The sequence below is a fragment of the Colius striatus genome, chromosome 1 (assembly GCF_028858725.1).
Source record: "Colius striatus isolate bColStr4 chromosome 1, bColStr4.1.hap1, whole genome shotgun sequence".
NCBI classification, from domain to species: domain Eukaryota; kingdom Metazoa; phylum Chordata; class Aves; order Coliiformes; family Coliidae; genus Colius; species Colius striatus.
In genome coordinates this window covers 26474880-26491555 of record NC_084759.1, presented here as the reverse complement: position 1 = coordinate 26491555, position 16676 = coordinate 26474880, and the positions used below count along the sequence as shown (strand labels likewise).

At 37.9% G+C, this 16676-nt stretch overlaps 1 protein-coding gene across 3 annotated transcripts in view; it reads right to left on the bottom strand.

Annotated features, from left to right (window-relative positions):
* The window catches only part of COG6 (component of oligomeric golgi complex 6), a 62590-nt gene extending 48013 nt beyond the window's left edge, over nt 1–14577 (bottom strand). For 2 of the 3 annotated variants that reach the window (XR_009818524.1, XM_061994107.1), the window contains exons 1-4: nt 14433–14577; nt 13597–13740; nt 13174–13245; nt 9820–9878 (exon numbers count right to left, since the gene is read on the bottom strand). Coding sequence is in view for 2 of the 3 variants with exons in the window: in XM_061994107.1 (XP_061850091.1) it covers nt 9820–9878; nt 13174–13245; nt 13597–13740; nt 14433–14558 (401 nt within the window). In the remaining variant the exon portion in view is untranslated. Of the gene's footprint in view, nt 1–9819; nt 9879–13173; nt 13246–13596; nt 13741–14150 lie in introns of all 3 variants that reach the window. The other variant, XM_010199000.2, reaches the window with a different exon arrangement.
* Nucleotides 14578–16676: the final 2099 nt, after the last annotated feature.

Sequence of the window (16676 nt, the reverse complement as noted above, 5' to 3'; positions counted from 1 at the left end):
ATATTAAACTCCAGCACGCTGGCAAGTTAGAAGTTTCACTATTCAAACAGAAGAGAACAACCTCAAGGTGGCAGCAATGTTCCATCTACCTTTCTTAACATAGCGACTCTGAAGAGGTGAGAAACATCCATCCTAAATCTAATAGCTCACATCTCAATTTTGATAAAGAAATTTTGAGATTTCTTTTAGGCTCTTTAAAAAGAACATGGGATTTCAACAAGCTTCTTGGTTTCAAAACCCAGGTTAACAACCTCTGCTTCTGCTGGCTATGAAAGTTGCTGTGGTTATCAATCTCCCTAAGAAAAGGATCCTATATCCTAGATTATGGATCAGGAATAAAACACGCAAGTGCTACATACCCTTGACTTCTATCAGGCAGTATACAGTATTAATGTGATCAATATGTTCACATAAGTATTTAATTTCTTTTTTCCTCACACATAAGTTAACAGAAAAATGATTCAAATCCAATAATTCTTATTAAAGCAAGGAAGTAGATTAAAATACCACTCAAGTTTGCTGTAGTTACTTTACTTTGGTAAGTGCTATGCAAAACATAATGCTGGAATAAGGCCACCTTACATATAAGCCAGAGCAGTCAGTACCTGTGCAGACACTTGGACATTTCAAGAGCCATTGGCTTTTCTATAAACATAATCATTTCTAAATTGTATTCTAAGCACTCACGGACTACAGCAGAGGAAAGGTCACACTCTGCTGTTATTCCAGAATGTGGTTTCTTTTTTTTTTTTTCTTTTACCAAAGTTATCCCTGAATAAAGAAACAAAACTAACAGATCATGGGAACACTACACTGATGAAAAGTGGAAAGTGCCAAGCACTGGTAGACTTTGGAGCTTGGGCAGGGGACAGGAATCCAACAAAGAGCAATTCCCCCAGCTTTAATCGTTACCAGGGAGACAAAATTCTTTCGCAAGAGAACTCAAAAGGCTGGGCAAACTATGCACTTCATGCACTTTTCCCTTGAATGAAATACAAATGTGCCCTGTTTGTTAGGATTATCACCTAGACAGCTCAAAAAATGAGCTGGAGAAGAAATAGGCTTTTCCAAAGTTTAATTTTATCTTGCCACCAAATACAGTGTAAAACTCTGCTAGCTTCCTTTGACCAGGACAACTCATAGCAGCACATTCCAGAGTTATTTTCTATCTGTGGTTCTGAGGATTCAACACATTTTTAAAGTCTCAGAAAGATGGAGTATTTGTAACTCAAAGAAATAACCACCTTTAACAGATACGTTTAAATGCATTTCAGCAGTGGCTGGAAAAAGTGTTTTTCTGTGATTTCTGTGGAAGGCAAATATATAAACTATATAACCAAATACCTACACACAAGTAAGCCTTAGGAAACCATTCCTAAGAATAAGTACCAGTTGAAAAAATGCATTTGTAAATGCTGAGAATAAATGTTTTTATTCTACATTTTATTTGTCAAAGAACTGAAATACTGTGAGAAGTTGCTCAGTGACTGATTCCATCCCAGATTATAATTATGAAATTTTCTCCTTAATTAAAAACTAGGCAGGCACAGAAAAATCCCAGCGAACTAATGTTCCCAGGATACAGGAAAACAGCAGTAATATTACAGAAAGCTTTAATGAGGCCTCATCTGGAAAACATATCACAATCCCCATCATCTGTGTTCAAGAACAATGGACTCCCATCAGACCAGAGCTAGCTGCATGAGCATGGAAATGGAGAACCTAATTTGTGAGAGGACATGAAGGAAGCTCTTAAGATAAAGGACAAGATGAGAAAACTGCCAATTTATATCCAAGAACTAAGTTGGAAATTATCAAGGGGCTTTTACTGGAAAGAGCAAGCTTTTGAGCTAAGTGTTCCAAGAACAGTAACACATACAAAATGCAAAAATAATTCCTTAATTATATGTTGAATAGTTGATGAATTCATGAAAGTCATCACGCAAGTGATACCTGGCAGCAGTAGAGTGGACTTGAACTTAGAAGGTTTCTCCCACCTCCAAGTTCTCTCTAAAGATTGCTAACCTGCAATGCTGCAGCAATGCCATGTAATACATTCTCCTCTAAAAATAAATAGGTAAAAATCAAAAAGGCTAAATCAGAAGTTATGCAACACACAATACTAATTGCACTGAAATTATTTGAACCTTGCCGAACAGATTACTAAACAGTAGAATTAAAAAAAGAACCTTATACACTGTAAATAAATTCATAGAACTCTGTAATATTCTACTTGCACACCAATTAGGCTTCCTATAAACATCTTTGATATGTATCTACAGAGTAATCTGAATAGGCAATTTTTGCTTGCAGAACTTTATAACAATCATGTGATACATATGCTTACTAGAGAAACCAGTCTTTAGAAACTAAATCTTGTGTGTTTACTATTGCTAACTTATCAACACACATTAAGTTAAAAAGCACTGTATTTCCAGTGACTAGATTCTTTTTCATCTTGAAAGGGTTAGTTGATACTATCGTACCAAGCGAATATGGTACCAAACTGGTATCTTCAGCATATCTTTTATACAATCTGATAAAACACACATTTGAAAGGGGCCTGCCTAGTCTAGCTTCAAATTTGCCATCAAATTCAAAAATGCCGCCCAAGGCATGAAAATAACACACTGTTCTCTACATCCACCTGGAATAAGATCAGAACAAATGAGCTTAACCAGCAGCAAAAGGAGAACTAAATCAGATAGTAGGAAACCAATAAAGAACCAAACTCAATTTCCAGGGAAGACCATGGGCTCTCTGTTCCCGGGCTCTTCTAAGGGCAGATTAGACAAAAATCAGCCAAGAATGGTATGTCACTGATTCTGCATTTCTGATGGATGTTTCCTCAACCTGTAAGACCATGCCTTATTTCATACTGATCAGGAGTACTTCATGCCTCTACTGAGTATATGGTTGCCAGGTAGAAAAGCTGGCACAAAATAAGCCTTTGTACTTCCTCTGCTGGTCATGGCTATAATGTGACAAATTAAGAGGTTTGTTTTTTTCTTTCAGATCAATTTTAGCTGGTTTGATTCCTGTGTTATGTCCTGTCACCTATGCTTTACTTTGGTGCAAAACAGGAAATAAAATCAGCCTCAGAATTTCAAGACTTCATCCTCCCCTACACGGAGTTATAATCTGATTTAGGCAATCACTGCTTTTTCTCATGAAGCATATTCATAGGAATAAATGTAATTACAGCTTTCAAAAGGTCGAGACATGAAATACATCTCATCAGTGCAAACCACCAGATCACCACTTCCCTCAGCATGCACTGAAAGCAAGCCTCTTTAACCTACTACAAATACTGCTGAATTTCCTACATCATTTACAAATTGACTATCCTGAGAAAGATATTTGTTAAAAACAGACAAAAGCACCACCAAGACACAAGCGTGAGAGATCTGTAGCCTAGCACTACAGCAGCAGCAGATGTTTAGTAAGAAACATTTTTCCAAAGACTTTTGACCTTGTATTGAGCACAGAGGTGACAGTCACTGAACTCCCAGAACTGCATTTACTGAATTTAAATAAAGAACAAGTCTGAATGTCATTCAATTAAAATAAATTAAAGTACACACTGCTACATTGCAAAATATGTTTGGGAACGTCACTTCTTAAAAAAATATAGTTAAATGTAACAGTCCTAGTGCTACAGAAACTGCTTTTCCAGAATCAACATAATTAATAGGGACTCTGACACCAAAACACACATTGTGCTCTGTTTAAGAACACAATTAATTGAAGCTAGCGAAACACAATTAATGTGTAAACGTGTTCAAGCTTGGAAACCTTAGCCTGACACAAAAAAATATCTGTCCATGCCATTTCCATTCTTTTGTATGGTTTTCAGAGCATGATGGTCTTCACTTCCAGAAAACTACTTCTGACTCTCACTGATTTTCTGTCTCTGCAGGCTTATTTTCTTTGCATTCCCTGAGCATTTACATACACTCACATAATCACTCTTATTTAATTTTTAAGAATTATTATTATAACTATTACCTTCTGGTCTCTTTCTTCAATTGTTAGATCCATGACTGTCATTTGTGGCTAACCTCAACAGGAATCTTGCCTAATACATTACCATTAAGTGGCTGATAGAACTACTGTAAAGCCAGGCTTCTGGCATTCTGTGCAGAGTATTATGGAACTGAATTGTTCTTTCTCAGGTTCAGGAACTACTGAAATCTAGGATACTTTTTTCCCATTGTAAGGTGAAGTAGTTTAGTATTGCAAGTAAACTTTTAGCTTTACACAAAGAAAAGAAAGAAGAATCCAATTTTAGTAAAACGAGTCCAATTTTGGTAAAACAAGTCACAGCAAGCTTTCATTAATATCTCAGATGAAGGAGCAAGATCCTTTTTCTATCAGACTATTAGCAGCGGCAATAAACAAATCCACATATTTTTCAAATGCAGTAGATGTTGTTTGAAAACAAACTAATCTCCTAATTACTATACATAAAAAGCCTAATGCAACCTGAAAGCAGTATTAGTGTGCTCAAGCAAATGTACAGAAATTTAGTGAAGACACTGAAGCGGATTTTGAACAATTCACACAAATTGTCTGAATTAACTACCTCAGTTTTTCTTTATTATCAAATTTTGCTATGAAATACATTAAAAGAAATATCCTTGTAGTGGGTCTGGGATGGTAGTGATTTTCCACAGCAGCTCTTGCAGTGCTGTGCTTACTGTTGATATCAATATTGTGACTACTGCTCACACAGCATCAGGGCTGTCCCTCCAGCATTCCTACCCCCACCTTCACCAATAGCTGTGGGTTGGCATGATCTTGGGAGGGACTATGGCCAGAACAGCTGACCCAGGCTCACCAAGGAGATATTCCATACCATATGACATCAGCTCAGTAATATAAACTGGGGGAAGAGGAGCAAGAAGGGGAGGCGAGATTCATTTCTGGCCTTCCCAAAGCAACCACTACACGTACTGAAGCCCTGCTTCTCGGGAGGTGGCCGGACATCGCTGCTGATGGGAAGTACAGAGTAACAGCTTTATCTGCTTTTTGCTTTGCTTCCCACGCATGCGGCTTTGCTGCTTCTTTATTAAACTGTTTTTATCTCAACCCGTGAGACTCCCATCTTATTTTCTCCCCTTCCTTGACTTGCTGAGGAGGTCGGGGATAGAGCGGTGTGGTGGGCACCTGGCATCCAGCCAGGGTCAAACTACCACAATTCTATTTCAGATTCTACATTACTGAACAGCAATAAATTAACCTTGTATTACAGAGAGATGAGTTGAATGGTTTGGATTACTTTATCTCACACTATACGGTTCCTTAAAGTTGTGCTAAGTCTCAATTTTAAGGAGAGAAAAGGAAAAAATAAAACTCTAGTTCCTATGTTAAGCAGATTCCATAACTTAAACCATGTGAAGGAAAACTGTTCTGTTTCTACTGTAAGGTACAGTTATTTTAACTCGTCCTCACAAGAAATAAATTTAGAACAAGCAATCTACATAGTCAAATAAATGCAGCAACTCTGACATATTCGGAAATATAACAATGCCACTGCATTAATGAGAGGGTACTTTTAAAATTTGTTAATCAAGTAACATTTTATTTAGCATTTATGTCAAAATGGGTCTGAAGCTCACCAACTAAATTACAACAATGCTGCAAAGCAACAACCTGAGAATACAGAAGTTTTCACTTAAATTTGAGACGAACATCTAATATTTTCTACCTCAACTATCTAAGTAAGTGTCTTAAATTATACATTTTACCAATATAAGACATCTCAAATAGCTCATCTGGATTACCTGCAGGTTACTGCAGATGGACCACTATACTTTCAAACCACAAAACTGAGAGACCAGGATGATCGACAAGGAGTTCAGGGAAGAAACTTAGGAAACTGAAAAATGTCTTAGAATCACAGAATTGTTTCAGCTGGAAGAGACCTTTAAGATCATTAAGTCCAGTCCTTGTCCCAGCTCTGTCAACCACTAGACCATTTCCCTAAATGCAACATCTCTTAAACACTCCTGGGGACAGTGACTTCAGCACCTCCCTGGGCAATCCATTCCCATGCCTGACAACCCTTTCAGTAAAGAAATTCCTCCTAATATACAGCCTGAACCTCCCCTGGAGAAATTTGAGGCCATTTCCTCTTGGTTTATTGCTTTTTACTAGGGAGAACATCAAATTAATACAATGGAAAAACTCCTCAGTATAATAAACCTAATACCCACACAGAACCGCTGACATAGCCACCTCTTCACAAGGACTAAAGAAGAGAATGGACACACACAAAGACAAAAGCATGAACATTTCTTACTTAAAATGTTCATCCTCATACTGAAGTTCCCATGGCTACTCTGCACCTTTGGAAAACTTCATTCTTCACTCTGCTATCATGCAGCTCTTGATTTTAAGAAAATGCTAGAGGTTCAAATGCCACCAATGGGATAAACTTCTGAAGAGATATTTTATATATGTAAGGTGAAAACATACTGCAATCTAAGAAAACAGTTCATTAACTATTTCAATCTGCCCTTTATTTACTTTGTATAGCTAAGGGAATAAAGTTACAACTCTAGTGAAAAAGACTTTGTCTATTGACTTTACCTTCTCTGGCTCTAAAGTGAACATCCTGCTCTTTTAATGGCAGTTTGCTTTAAACTTGATACTAACTGTAACACCTTTTGACAAACATTCCACAACAACTGATCAGGCATGAAGAGGGTTTACCCAAACCAAAAGTTCCACCTATCATTTACTAAAATCCGTCTTAAGACTATGACAGAGAAACAACTGGTCATTTTATTTTCATGGTAGCACATTTTCCCTAAAATTTCAGTCAAGTACAAAACTTAATTTTTTTTTTAGAAGGTAAATCCCTGATTACTATAAATGCATGGGAAAGTTTACTCTCTGCTCAGTTTCAGAACACTGAATCAAAATGTAACATTTTCCTCCTATGAGAAAATGATCAGCTAAAGTAGATCAAATAAATGGTAAGCATAATAGATGACCTTACTTTTGACCAACAGCTAGTACAAATCGTTTACTACAAGCCAAAGTAGTTTCAGAAGCTATGGTTTTTAATGGCCAAAACCAATGAAAACAGGTGAGGATTCAATGTAGCAGTGAGAAGGGCAGAGTCAAAACCAGTGTAAACAGCTGGTTCAATAAAAATGACTGAGTGTATTATCTAAATGGTGAATGGCAGGAAGATGGGACATCCCTTTTTTCTGTTGTAGCTAGCAATAGGACAAGGGGTAATGGGATGAAGCTGGAACACAAAAAGTTCCATTTAAACATAGGAAAAAAACCTATTTCACTGTGAGGGTGAGGGAGCCCTGGCACAGGCTGCCCAGGGAGGGTGTTGAGTCTCCTTCCTTGGAGGTCTTCAAGACCCGCCTAGACACATTCCTATGTGACCTGACCTAGGTTGACCTGCTTGTGCAGGTGGTTGGACTAGACGATCTCTAAAGGTCCTTTCTAATCCCTACAATTCTATGATTCTATAATCTCTGCTGTTACACAACGTTCAGTAACTATCATTGTGAAAAAGAACATAACTAGTTTGAAAAAGAAGAACCTAACTGATGTTACTTTTCAGGGTAATGTTTAAAAACATACCATTTCTCATCACTGATTTAAGAACTTAACTCAGATTCTGCAGTACATAAAAGGGAATTTGTTTTTTAAAATACATGTTGATGCTCAATTAAAGAAATTACACAGAAAATTCTGACATTGGTGCTATTCGAATACAAATTCCCATCATTCTACACTTCAAGAAACTTCTACCTAACTCATCTTTTTCTTGTGAAATACCTGCCATAAAATAAACAGCTGGGAGGACTACACAGAGTAGAAATAGAAATCTAAGATTGGTGAAATCTGGAGACCACTGTGACTTTCAAAAGGAGAAAAGATAGATCTTTTTACAGAAAGAACTAAAAAAATGATAGGCTCAGCAATTACTATCCTGTTCTAGATTGATTGTTCTTGCTTTAGAATCACTGTTCCAACTACCTTCTTTTTGAATGGGTCCAGGTTCTACCTGTGGATTTTAACCACACAATATTTTAGGACAATCCTTAGAAGACAGAGATGGCATGCTCTCTCCATTTACAACTCTGATGGCTAAGAAATGTCATCTAATGTGCTTAAGGAATCAGCAAGACCCATATTTTGTCTGACTGTAGGCAAGATTTCAGCTTTTCAAGAAACCCCTAACATTTGGCAGCTGATGTCTCTTCATATGCCTGATGTACACCAAAGTGATGCACCAGAACAGTATTTAATGAATCAAAAGCAAAGGTGATTCACATGCCCCACACAGAACAAAATGGTCATCCCCCTGCTTTTGCTTTTTATAAGTTTAGCCAGGAAAAAAGTTAATTTTATTAATAAGTGGCACCACGAATCTTCTATAACCATCATACTGTAATGTCACAAGAATTGTTTGGCTTCTGCTAGTGGATACTTCAGGATATAGTTACAAAATAGCCTTTAAAGAGAACTTTTCCCACATGTGCACTCTAAGGTCATAGCCTTAGAAGGACAGGCTACTTCCAATCGTTTTTTCTTCCTCACACCATGGGGATGTTCTATCTCTTAAAGGAATTAGAAGATTTAAGCAAGCTATTGTGCCAGTAAGGACTATAATGTAGAAATACTGATGTACAGTCTGCATAATCTCCTTTAATGGAACTTAAGGCCAATTAGACAATCATCATTTGGGATTGGTCTTAGTGCTTCAGAAAAAGGAATCAAAGCAGTTTTCCTTTTCTTGAGAATATGGAAAAAAGGTGATCCCTTCTCTGTCCTACTACTTCACATACTTGTATTTAAAATAACAAATTTTGTAATATATCACTTCTGTTCACTTAAACTGTGACTTTGCCAAATTCTTCATTTTATACCAACCAGTATTGTCTTTTATGTAAATATTCCACATTAAACTTTTAAAATTGAGACTCTCGCAGGACATAATCTATGTCTTACCACAGTCCACAACATGAACCTACTGATTTTGAAAGCACACACAGAGCTATCCAAAGTCATAATTTCTTCTAGAAACTTATCACTGGAAATAATTATTTCTACTCTCCAGCGAAGTGCATATAATTTTCAGAAAAAGGTTATAAAGCAAGGAGATTTACTCTTTTCCCGACAAAGGCTAAAGCTGTAAAAACAGACGCCTTAACCATAAAAATGACAAAGATTACTTGAATCTGTCTCAGGACATTATCCCCTTCCTATCAATAAAAACACTGAAAAGAGCAAAATACAAATCTTTTCTTCCACTAGAGGTTAAAGAACCAAGAGAAAAATTGGCCTATGTTAAGCTCATTAAAGAGCACTTACACATTTCACAGTTAGCTTTAAATATGGCAGGGCAGATTATAATCCAACTTTCGGTTCCTACATACAGTCCCTGTACAAGAAAGTGATTTACAATGGATATGGAGCACTAGCAATAAGAAGCTTGTGAAGCTAGTGAGACATAGAGTAGTTCCACATCTGTTACAAAACAATGTAATTCACGTTATCAGCAGACATTAGGTAAAGTACATCCACGTAGAACATGCTTCACAATTGTAACCGATTCCCTTCCCTAAAAGGTCATCTTTTATGACAAAAAAGTACTAATGCATGTTCTTATCTTTTTTTGTATCCTTTAGGAATAAACTAAGAATACGGTGTTAAAAACAAAATACAAATATAATAAAAAATCTAAAGTCATTACTCAGAAATGAAAGCATCAGAACCAGATGTAAAATAAAATTGCATCAGTACTGTCATGTCTTCAAGAAACAAGCAAGGTGGTATACGTACTTTTCTGCTTGGAGCTTTGTGGTTTTTACTATCAAGTCCTGGGTTTGTTCCTTTGCTGCCTAGAACACAATTAGAATTGTTAAGTATGTGAAACGAACACAAACATTTCAAATGTATTACACAACTTTTAAATTATGTAATACTTTCGAGGCTTTCTGACTTTAAGCAGTTCAGTGTACTCTTTGAGACAAAGGGCCTTCTTGAAATAAGGATTCATTACCTCTCCCTATTTTGTGGCATGAAGAAATAAATTCATGTCCTCATCCATATATATTTTCACCTTTATGTACATTTATATTCACACAGTAAATTTTTAATTTACATTTAATACAAAAGCATAAATGTTAGAAGATGTTCTGATTATTCCATTTCCCCCTCAATAAGTTTTTGTTGCTATAAAATGGAACAAGTTCCTTTGGATGCTGAACTGCTCAGCACCAGTGTCCATCCAGCAATTTTAGATGTGAACACAGCTGTCTCTTCCAGTCTTCGGAAGTTTTAGCTCTATAGTACGATCTTACAGGACCATAAGGACCAAGCGCAGTGCACTTAAGAAGTCCATCAGCTGCATGACTAAAGGGATTGCTGCAACTGAAGTTAAAAGAGTTTAGAAATTTATCCCTCAGCAAGAGGAGGAGACATCCAGAACTGTTCATTTCCCACTGGATGCCATCAGCAATTTTTTTAGGCAGAAAAATGTGAAGATTTAACAACAACAAAAAAACTCTAAAATCAAAGTGCATTCGGTATGGAAGAATATTGCAAGAAGGGGAAAGAGCTATAAAGATGTTCTGCACAAATAATTTCAGGACTGTAATATGTGTAAATCATGGTGTTTGCCAAAATGATGATGCCAGACTTGGAACCCGTGAGAGGTCTAATTCAAGTATATAGACACACAGATTCCTTTCAGCCTATCTGCCACGTTACACTAGTTACAACTGAAAGAGGAGTCAAGGCACAGCAGACCTTAGAAAGGTGAAAGGACTGCAACCACTCAAGTATAACTTGAGCCATCAGAGAGAATCTGAGTTGTTCCACAAATACAGAGAGCAGGCACCGCTGAGGGGCCAGTTGCTGAAGGACACTGAAGGACACTATTGAGTACTGGTATGCAAATTTAATAAAAACTCAACAGAATATACCAAACATTTGGTAATTCCAAAATAATGTAAGATCTCCTTAAACTTTTTATATCTTATATAAATCATATTTAATATAGCTACGTTAAAAAAATCTGTAGTTTTTTCTAATAATATTGATTTTCAGTGCTTCAAGCAAACATAAAAACCAGACTATTGCAACAAAGACTGGACCAGAACGATTCACTATGGAAATCTACTAATTCCAGACCAATTTTCCCCCCTTCCTTCAAAATTGCAGATTTTAATAAACAACAACAACAACAAATAAAATCAAGACACACAATAGAAAGAGAGAGGAAGGAAGGCAGTGAGGGCAATTTTTCTGCATCTAGCTAGATACATCAGGAAGCCAGTTTTTATTTCCATGTACTCAAATACATACCAGACACTTATTACTGTAGGTAATGGAAGAGCCTACATCTAAGCAAAGCAAGGTAACTGTCAGAAAAGATCCAGACACACCCAAAAAATCAAAAAGTTGACATTTAATATTTCTTACAGATCGAAAATAGCAATTTTTTTTCCTCTGCACATCCCTATGGGAATTAAAAACTTTCATTATCATTCAACTCCACTTTATTACATTCCAGTACTCGCATTCTTCTCTCCCTTTCAGCTATTGCATTTATCGAGTCTCTGTCCTGAAACTAAATCTGACAGTATGTGGTTATTTGGATTGGATGGTATTACAAATTTGCAAAATAAAAAAATGTAGCAGACATTTTTTGTTTATCATCCTTTCCTGTCTTGTATTTCTTCTCTCTTAGCATACTTTTCTGTCTTTTATGTTATAGCTCCTCCTCTTCCTATCCATTTCCTCTACTTAGCTCATTTTTGTCTTCTTATTCTGCTTAAGCACATGCTTGCAAGCCTTCATGTCCTATTATAGATAAAACACCAGAGTATTGCACAACTGAATGCTAGCTCATGGGCTTATTAATCTACTTTACCTTCACACAGACAAAGAAAACATGGGTTGAATTAAGACAAGTTTCAGGTTCCGCAGGGCTATAGAGCAAACCTCCTGTGGGGCACAGAACAAAACTATCTACTCACTTTAACAGAAAAATAAATCACTGGAGAGTAGCTCCACTCTGAGCAGTAAAAAAAAATAATCACTGATGATAACTGCACTTCATGATCTAAAGACAGGAAAAGAGCAAAAATGTCCATGGACGATTGACTCATTTCCATACCTAAGGGTTTAATCAGTTCCTGAACTGCACTAGAGAATACACCCACATTAACAGTGTTTAAAGAGATCTGAGACCTTCGAGGTGCATCACCAATGGCCTTTCAAAATTGAAAATTAAGTACTGCAGTAGGCTACATTGTACCCTCACACTTTTTGGAACAAGTCCATCAACCTACAAGCATTCTTAAAGGAACTATATACAATGACTACGAAATCTAGCCATCTAAGGGTAGGGGGACATCTAATGGCCCCACACACGTTAGGAGGTGAAAACCAACTGTTTTCATAGGATTTTTTTTAGTGAAGGACTCTCATTCAAATGCTGTAACTTATGCACTCTATTCAATACAGATTTAGTTTGTCAAAACATCTACACTTCAGCATCCATAAACCTTTTAAACTCATCAGTGTATCAAATATTGAATTTATACACTAAAACCAAGCTAGGTTTAGTAACATATTCTAAAATATAAGTGTGTGTTTTTTTCCCCTACAATATTATGGATTCAGCATTTGTATGAAACAGAATTAGTTTTGCTGCATATCAGCATTTTGATACAATGTTATGAAACAGACAAGTAAAGACTGCACAATAGATTTGTCTCTCCTCTATGGATTACAAGATAATTTCTTATGAACATACTTGAGGTACTTAAATGAACACATAACAGATGTAGTCAATGCAAAAGGCACACAATTTTTTAATAGAAACATACAATTGTAATTAACTATTTAATGTCACACACATTCAGTCTAATAAAGTATGTTCTCCACTCACATAAAAAATGGACATCACATGGCTATTCTCAAAATGCATTCTAAATGCAATTTGGAAGAGATTAAAATTATTTCCTCAACATGTTTTCTGAACAAGTAAAGAAGATATATATTAATATCCTGAAGTAACATAATGTCACAGCTCATCCTCCCAAAGAATTATTTACCCTGTTAAAAAAAGGTACCTGTATCTCAAAAGGAAAAAAATGAACAAAAGCATATCTATTTACATATTACCTTCAAACGACTGGACATATCTTCACAGCAGCTGCTCATCGCTTGCACATCTTCATTTATACTCTCAAGCTCCTAAATAAGTTAAAATAACAGTGACTGTGGTTTAAATCAGAAATGACATGTCTAGGCCCAGCTTCATCCCACCAAAAGGAGATGCACAAGGTACAAGGGAAATAGTTGCTCCCTGCTGATCAGCAGAGAGAAAGCACTTCAGCAGTCACTGGGGATTTTTATCTGTTTGAAACATCACCTCTCTGCACAGAACTGTCATCAAATGAAACATTCTTACTGTGGAAGTTTATTTGTCCTGGAAAGCCCAAATTTCTCTTAATTCTTTTTTAACTTTAAATCCCATCACAGTACACTTCTAAGGCAGCTAGTCACACTGTAAAAAAAAACACAAACCAAACCCAAAACAGCTACCTCCTTAACTTGCTTGAATATGTGGACAAACTCTTCATTTATGGCTAAGCTTCGCCGTTCGATGTCTCCACGCAAGTTCCTTCGGGTGCGCAAACTATTTTCCACAAAGAAGGTCGAGAGAGCCTTGAGAGCTTCCAGCATTTCCTAGAAAATAAAAAGAGACCTTAACTTTCTGCACAAAGAAGCAGGGTTACAAAGAAGGAAGGTGCATCATCTGTGACCATCCCAAGCCCGTGGTGTTATGAAAAAAAAACAACAAACCACCTACCTACTACATGTAGGTTAATTACTGCATGTAGGTTAATTACTATACACTTTTAGGGGAAAAACGACCTTAACACACTCCAGACCAGCTAGCAAATAATTGAAATAATTGCTGAGTCTTTCTTCTTCTCGTATGTTACAACACACAACTTTATTTTAGAATACACACAACTACTATTTTACAATAGCTTCAACTAGTAGGACTGGAGCAGTTAAAGCGTGACCGATCCACAGCCAGAAAACATTTAACTCAAAATAAGCTTGAGCCCTCCGAGCTCAGCAATACCAACCTCCCTGCGATCCGAAGGGACCGCACAGGTGCGTGGCATGGCACTGGACAGGCAAAACCCCGAACTGTATCTTTGCTTAACCCTGCAACCATCAGCTTGCGGCTCCGCAGCGGAACTGAGGCTATGACAGGGCTCGCTTCCCAGTGTTGGAGCCTATCGCGGCTCGCAGATGCTGACGGCTCATCCGGCCGAGTCGCCGCAGGGCGCTCCCCGCTGGGCAGGCCCGGCTCCGGCCCGCAGGCCCGGCCCCCGCCTCGCCTCCTCAGCTGCCGCCCGCCTCACCTTGTCGTTGTCCAGGCGAGTCTCCAGGATCTTGTTGAGTTTGCGGGACAGCGGGTTGCTGCCGGGGGCTGCCGGAAGCCCCGAGGCAGGCGCAGCGGGCGGCGGCGGCGCGGCGGTGTCGGCCATAGCTGCAGCCCTCCCCAGGCGCCCGCACACAGCGCCTTGGCGGACCGGCTCCGGTGGAAACGCGCTCCCGGGGCTTTGGTTCCGGGCCTACGGTAGCTGGGGGGGCGGCTGCAGCCCTGCTCCCGGTGCCGGCGGCCAGCGAAGGAAAGATTTTGGGCTGGTCATGAGAAAGAGGGTTCGGTTTCTGAGGTCGGATAGCCGTATTTATTTCGTGAAATAAATGCTTTAGTTTTGAGCATCCCTAAAAGGGATCAAAAATAAATTGACTGTGTTGCATAAGCTGACGGCAATGACAGGCAACGTGTTGGAATGCTATTTAATTGTCGTTTGTTTGCTTCCTCGCACAGAAAAGGCCAGCTTTTCTGCACAGCCCGTGTAGTGTCTCATTTCCACTCTTGGTTGGTCAGCAAGCAGGTTTTGAGTTATTATCAGACACCTTGATTCTCTTCTTAGTTTCTGTTCCTGCGCCCTCTTTCACAGATGTTATCTCCTAGATACCCTTCTGACTAAGCTGCCAGGAGCCGGGATCTCCCTTCTCCATGTCAGAAGAGATAAAACAGCATGTAGTCATCACAGGTGTGAGCAATTAGTATTTAAGCATGTCAAGAAAATCCTATAATTGGAAAGATCCCCTCCCAACTGTAAGTTGGATGCTGTTAGCAGTTTGAACCTTTTAAAGGCTGTTAACCTGGCAAATGAGTTGACAGAGTGAAGGCACACCCTGAAGTCTGAAAGATTTGAACATCTAAACCACAAGTGTTAGATAAGTCAAGATCATTGCCAAGTCTTGTCCAGCAAGTTATACCACAAACATACAAGGAGCCACAAAGAATTTTCCTCTATTAGTTGGTACATGCATTTTCTTTTGAAGCATCCAATTCTTCTTTCAGATGCTCCTTAGTGGCTGTGCATTTCTTCAAGAATGTGTTTTATGAGACAGAGTGCTTCTAGCTAATGGATCACACTGGGCTGGCAGGAACCTATAGGATTTTGAAACAGCACATGTTTATCTGTGCATGTGTTCTCCTGGGAAAATGAGAAGAATTTTTTTGAGGGAGAATGTTTTAATCTTCCACAACTGAAGGAAATATTTATATGAGGACACTAGAGCTTATCTTTTATTCTTTTTTAAGGAATATTAGATGCAGCTACCAAAAAAAAAAAAGAAATTCACAGAATCACAGAATCTCTCTTTTTCTCATACAGATAATGTTTGCAGGCTAGATTTTTTTCCTCAGAACACAATTTTTAAACCAAAAATTCAAATGTGATAGTGAAAACAGGTCACCATCTAAAACTCAACTGATGTGCCGTGGCTTGTATGAGTCATGAAGGTGAGTTTGTTGTGACATTCTTACCAGTTTGCTTGTCCACCAGCAAACCTCCTGTTAACTGGATGTACATTGTGTGATAAAACCATTGTGAATTTATGACCTGTAACTGTCAGAAGGGACTTTGATTTCAATTATAATTTTCTGTGTATCAATGAGAAGCAGTTTGTGTAGTGTATGTAATTTACTCAAGCATAATTTCCCTCTACCAAGTCTAGAAACAGCAGCAAAACTACAAGTGCAAGCAAAACAATGTCTGGTACACGAAGTTTTGTGTTGATTTTCTTATCTTGATTCCTTATTATGTTGAGTTTTAGTGGTTTTGGGTGTTTTTGTGTTTTCCCAGGAGTGGATAGGAAAATAATTATTTTCGTGTTTTCCCAGGAGTGGATAGGAAAATAATTATTTTCACTACAGCTCATGAAAGTGTTGATAAAACACTTATTAGGTGCACTACAGAGAGGATCACAATTTAGCCTGCAGAACAAGAAGTCTGTGGAATACCACCTGCTATCTACATACCCCGAGCTAATAACGCTGTTGTACTTTCAAGTGCTTGAAGGTACATGTATTTTTTGAAGGCAACGACAAAAAGGTTTGCAGTAGTGACCTGAATACATTCCTCAAAAAGCAAAGTAAGAATAAAACTCCAGTGGATGAATGGGTTGACTGGGGTCAAAGATGTGACTGCAGCTGGTATTTCCCTACCTTATGGCTAAAGAGGAGTGATAGAACAGGACATAAAGAAAATCTTTTCTTAAATACAGAGGAAGAGGAGTAGCCTTTG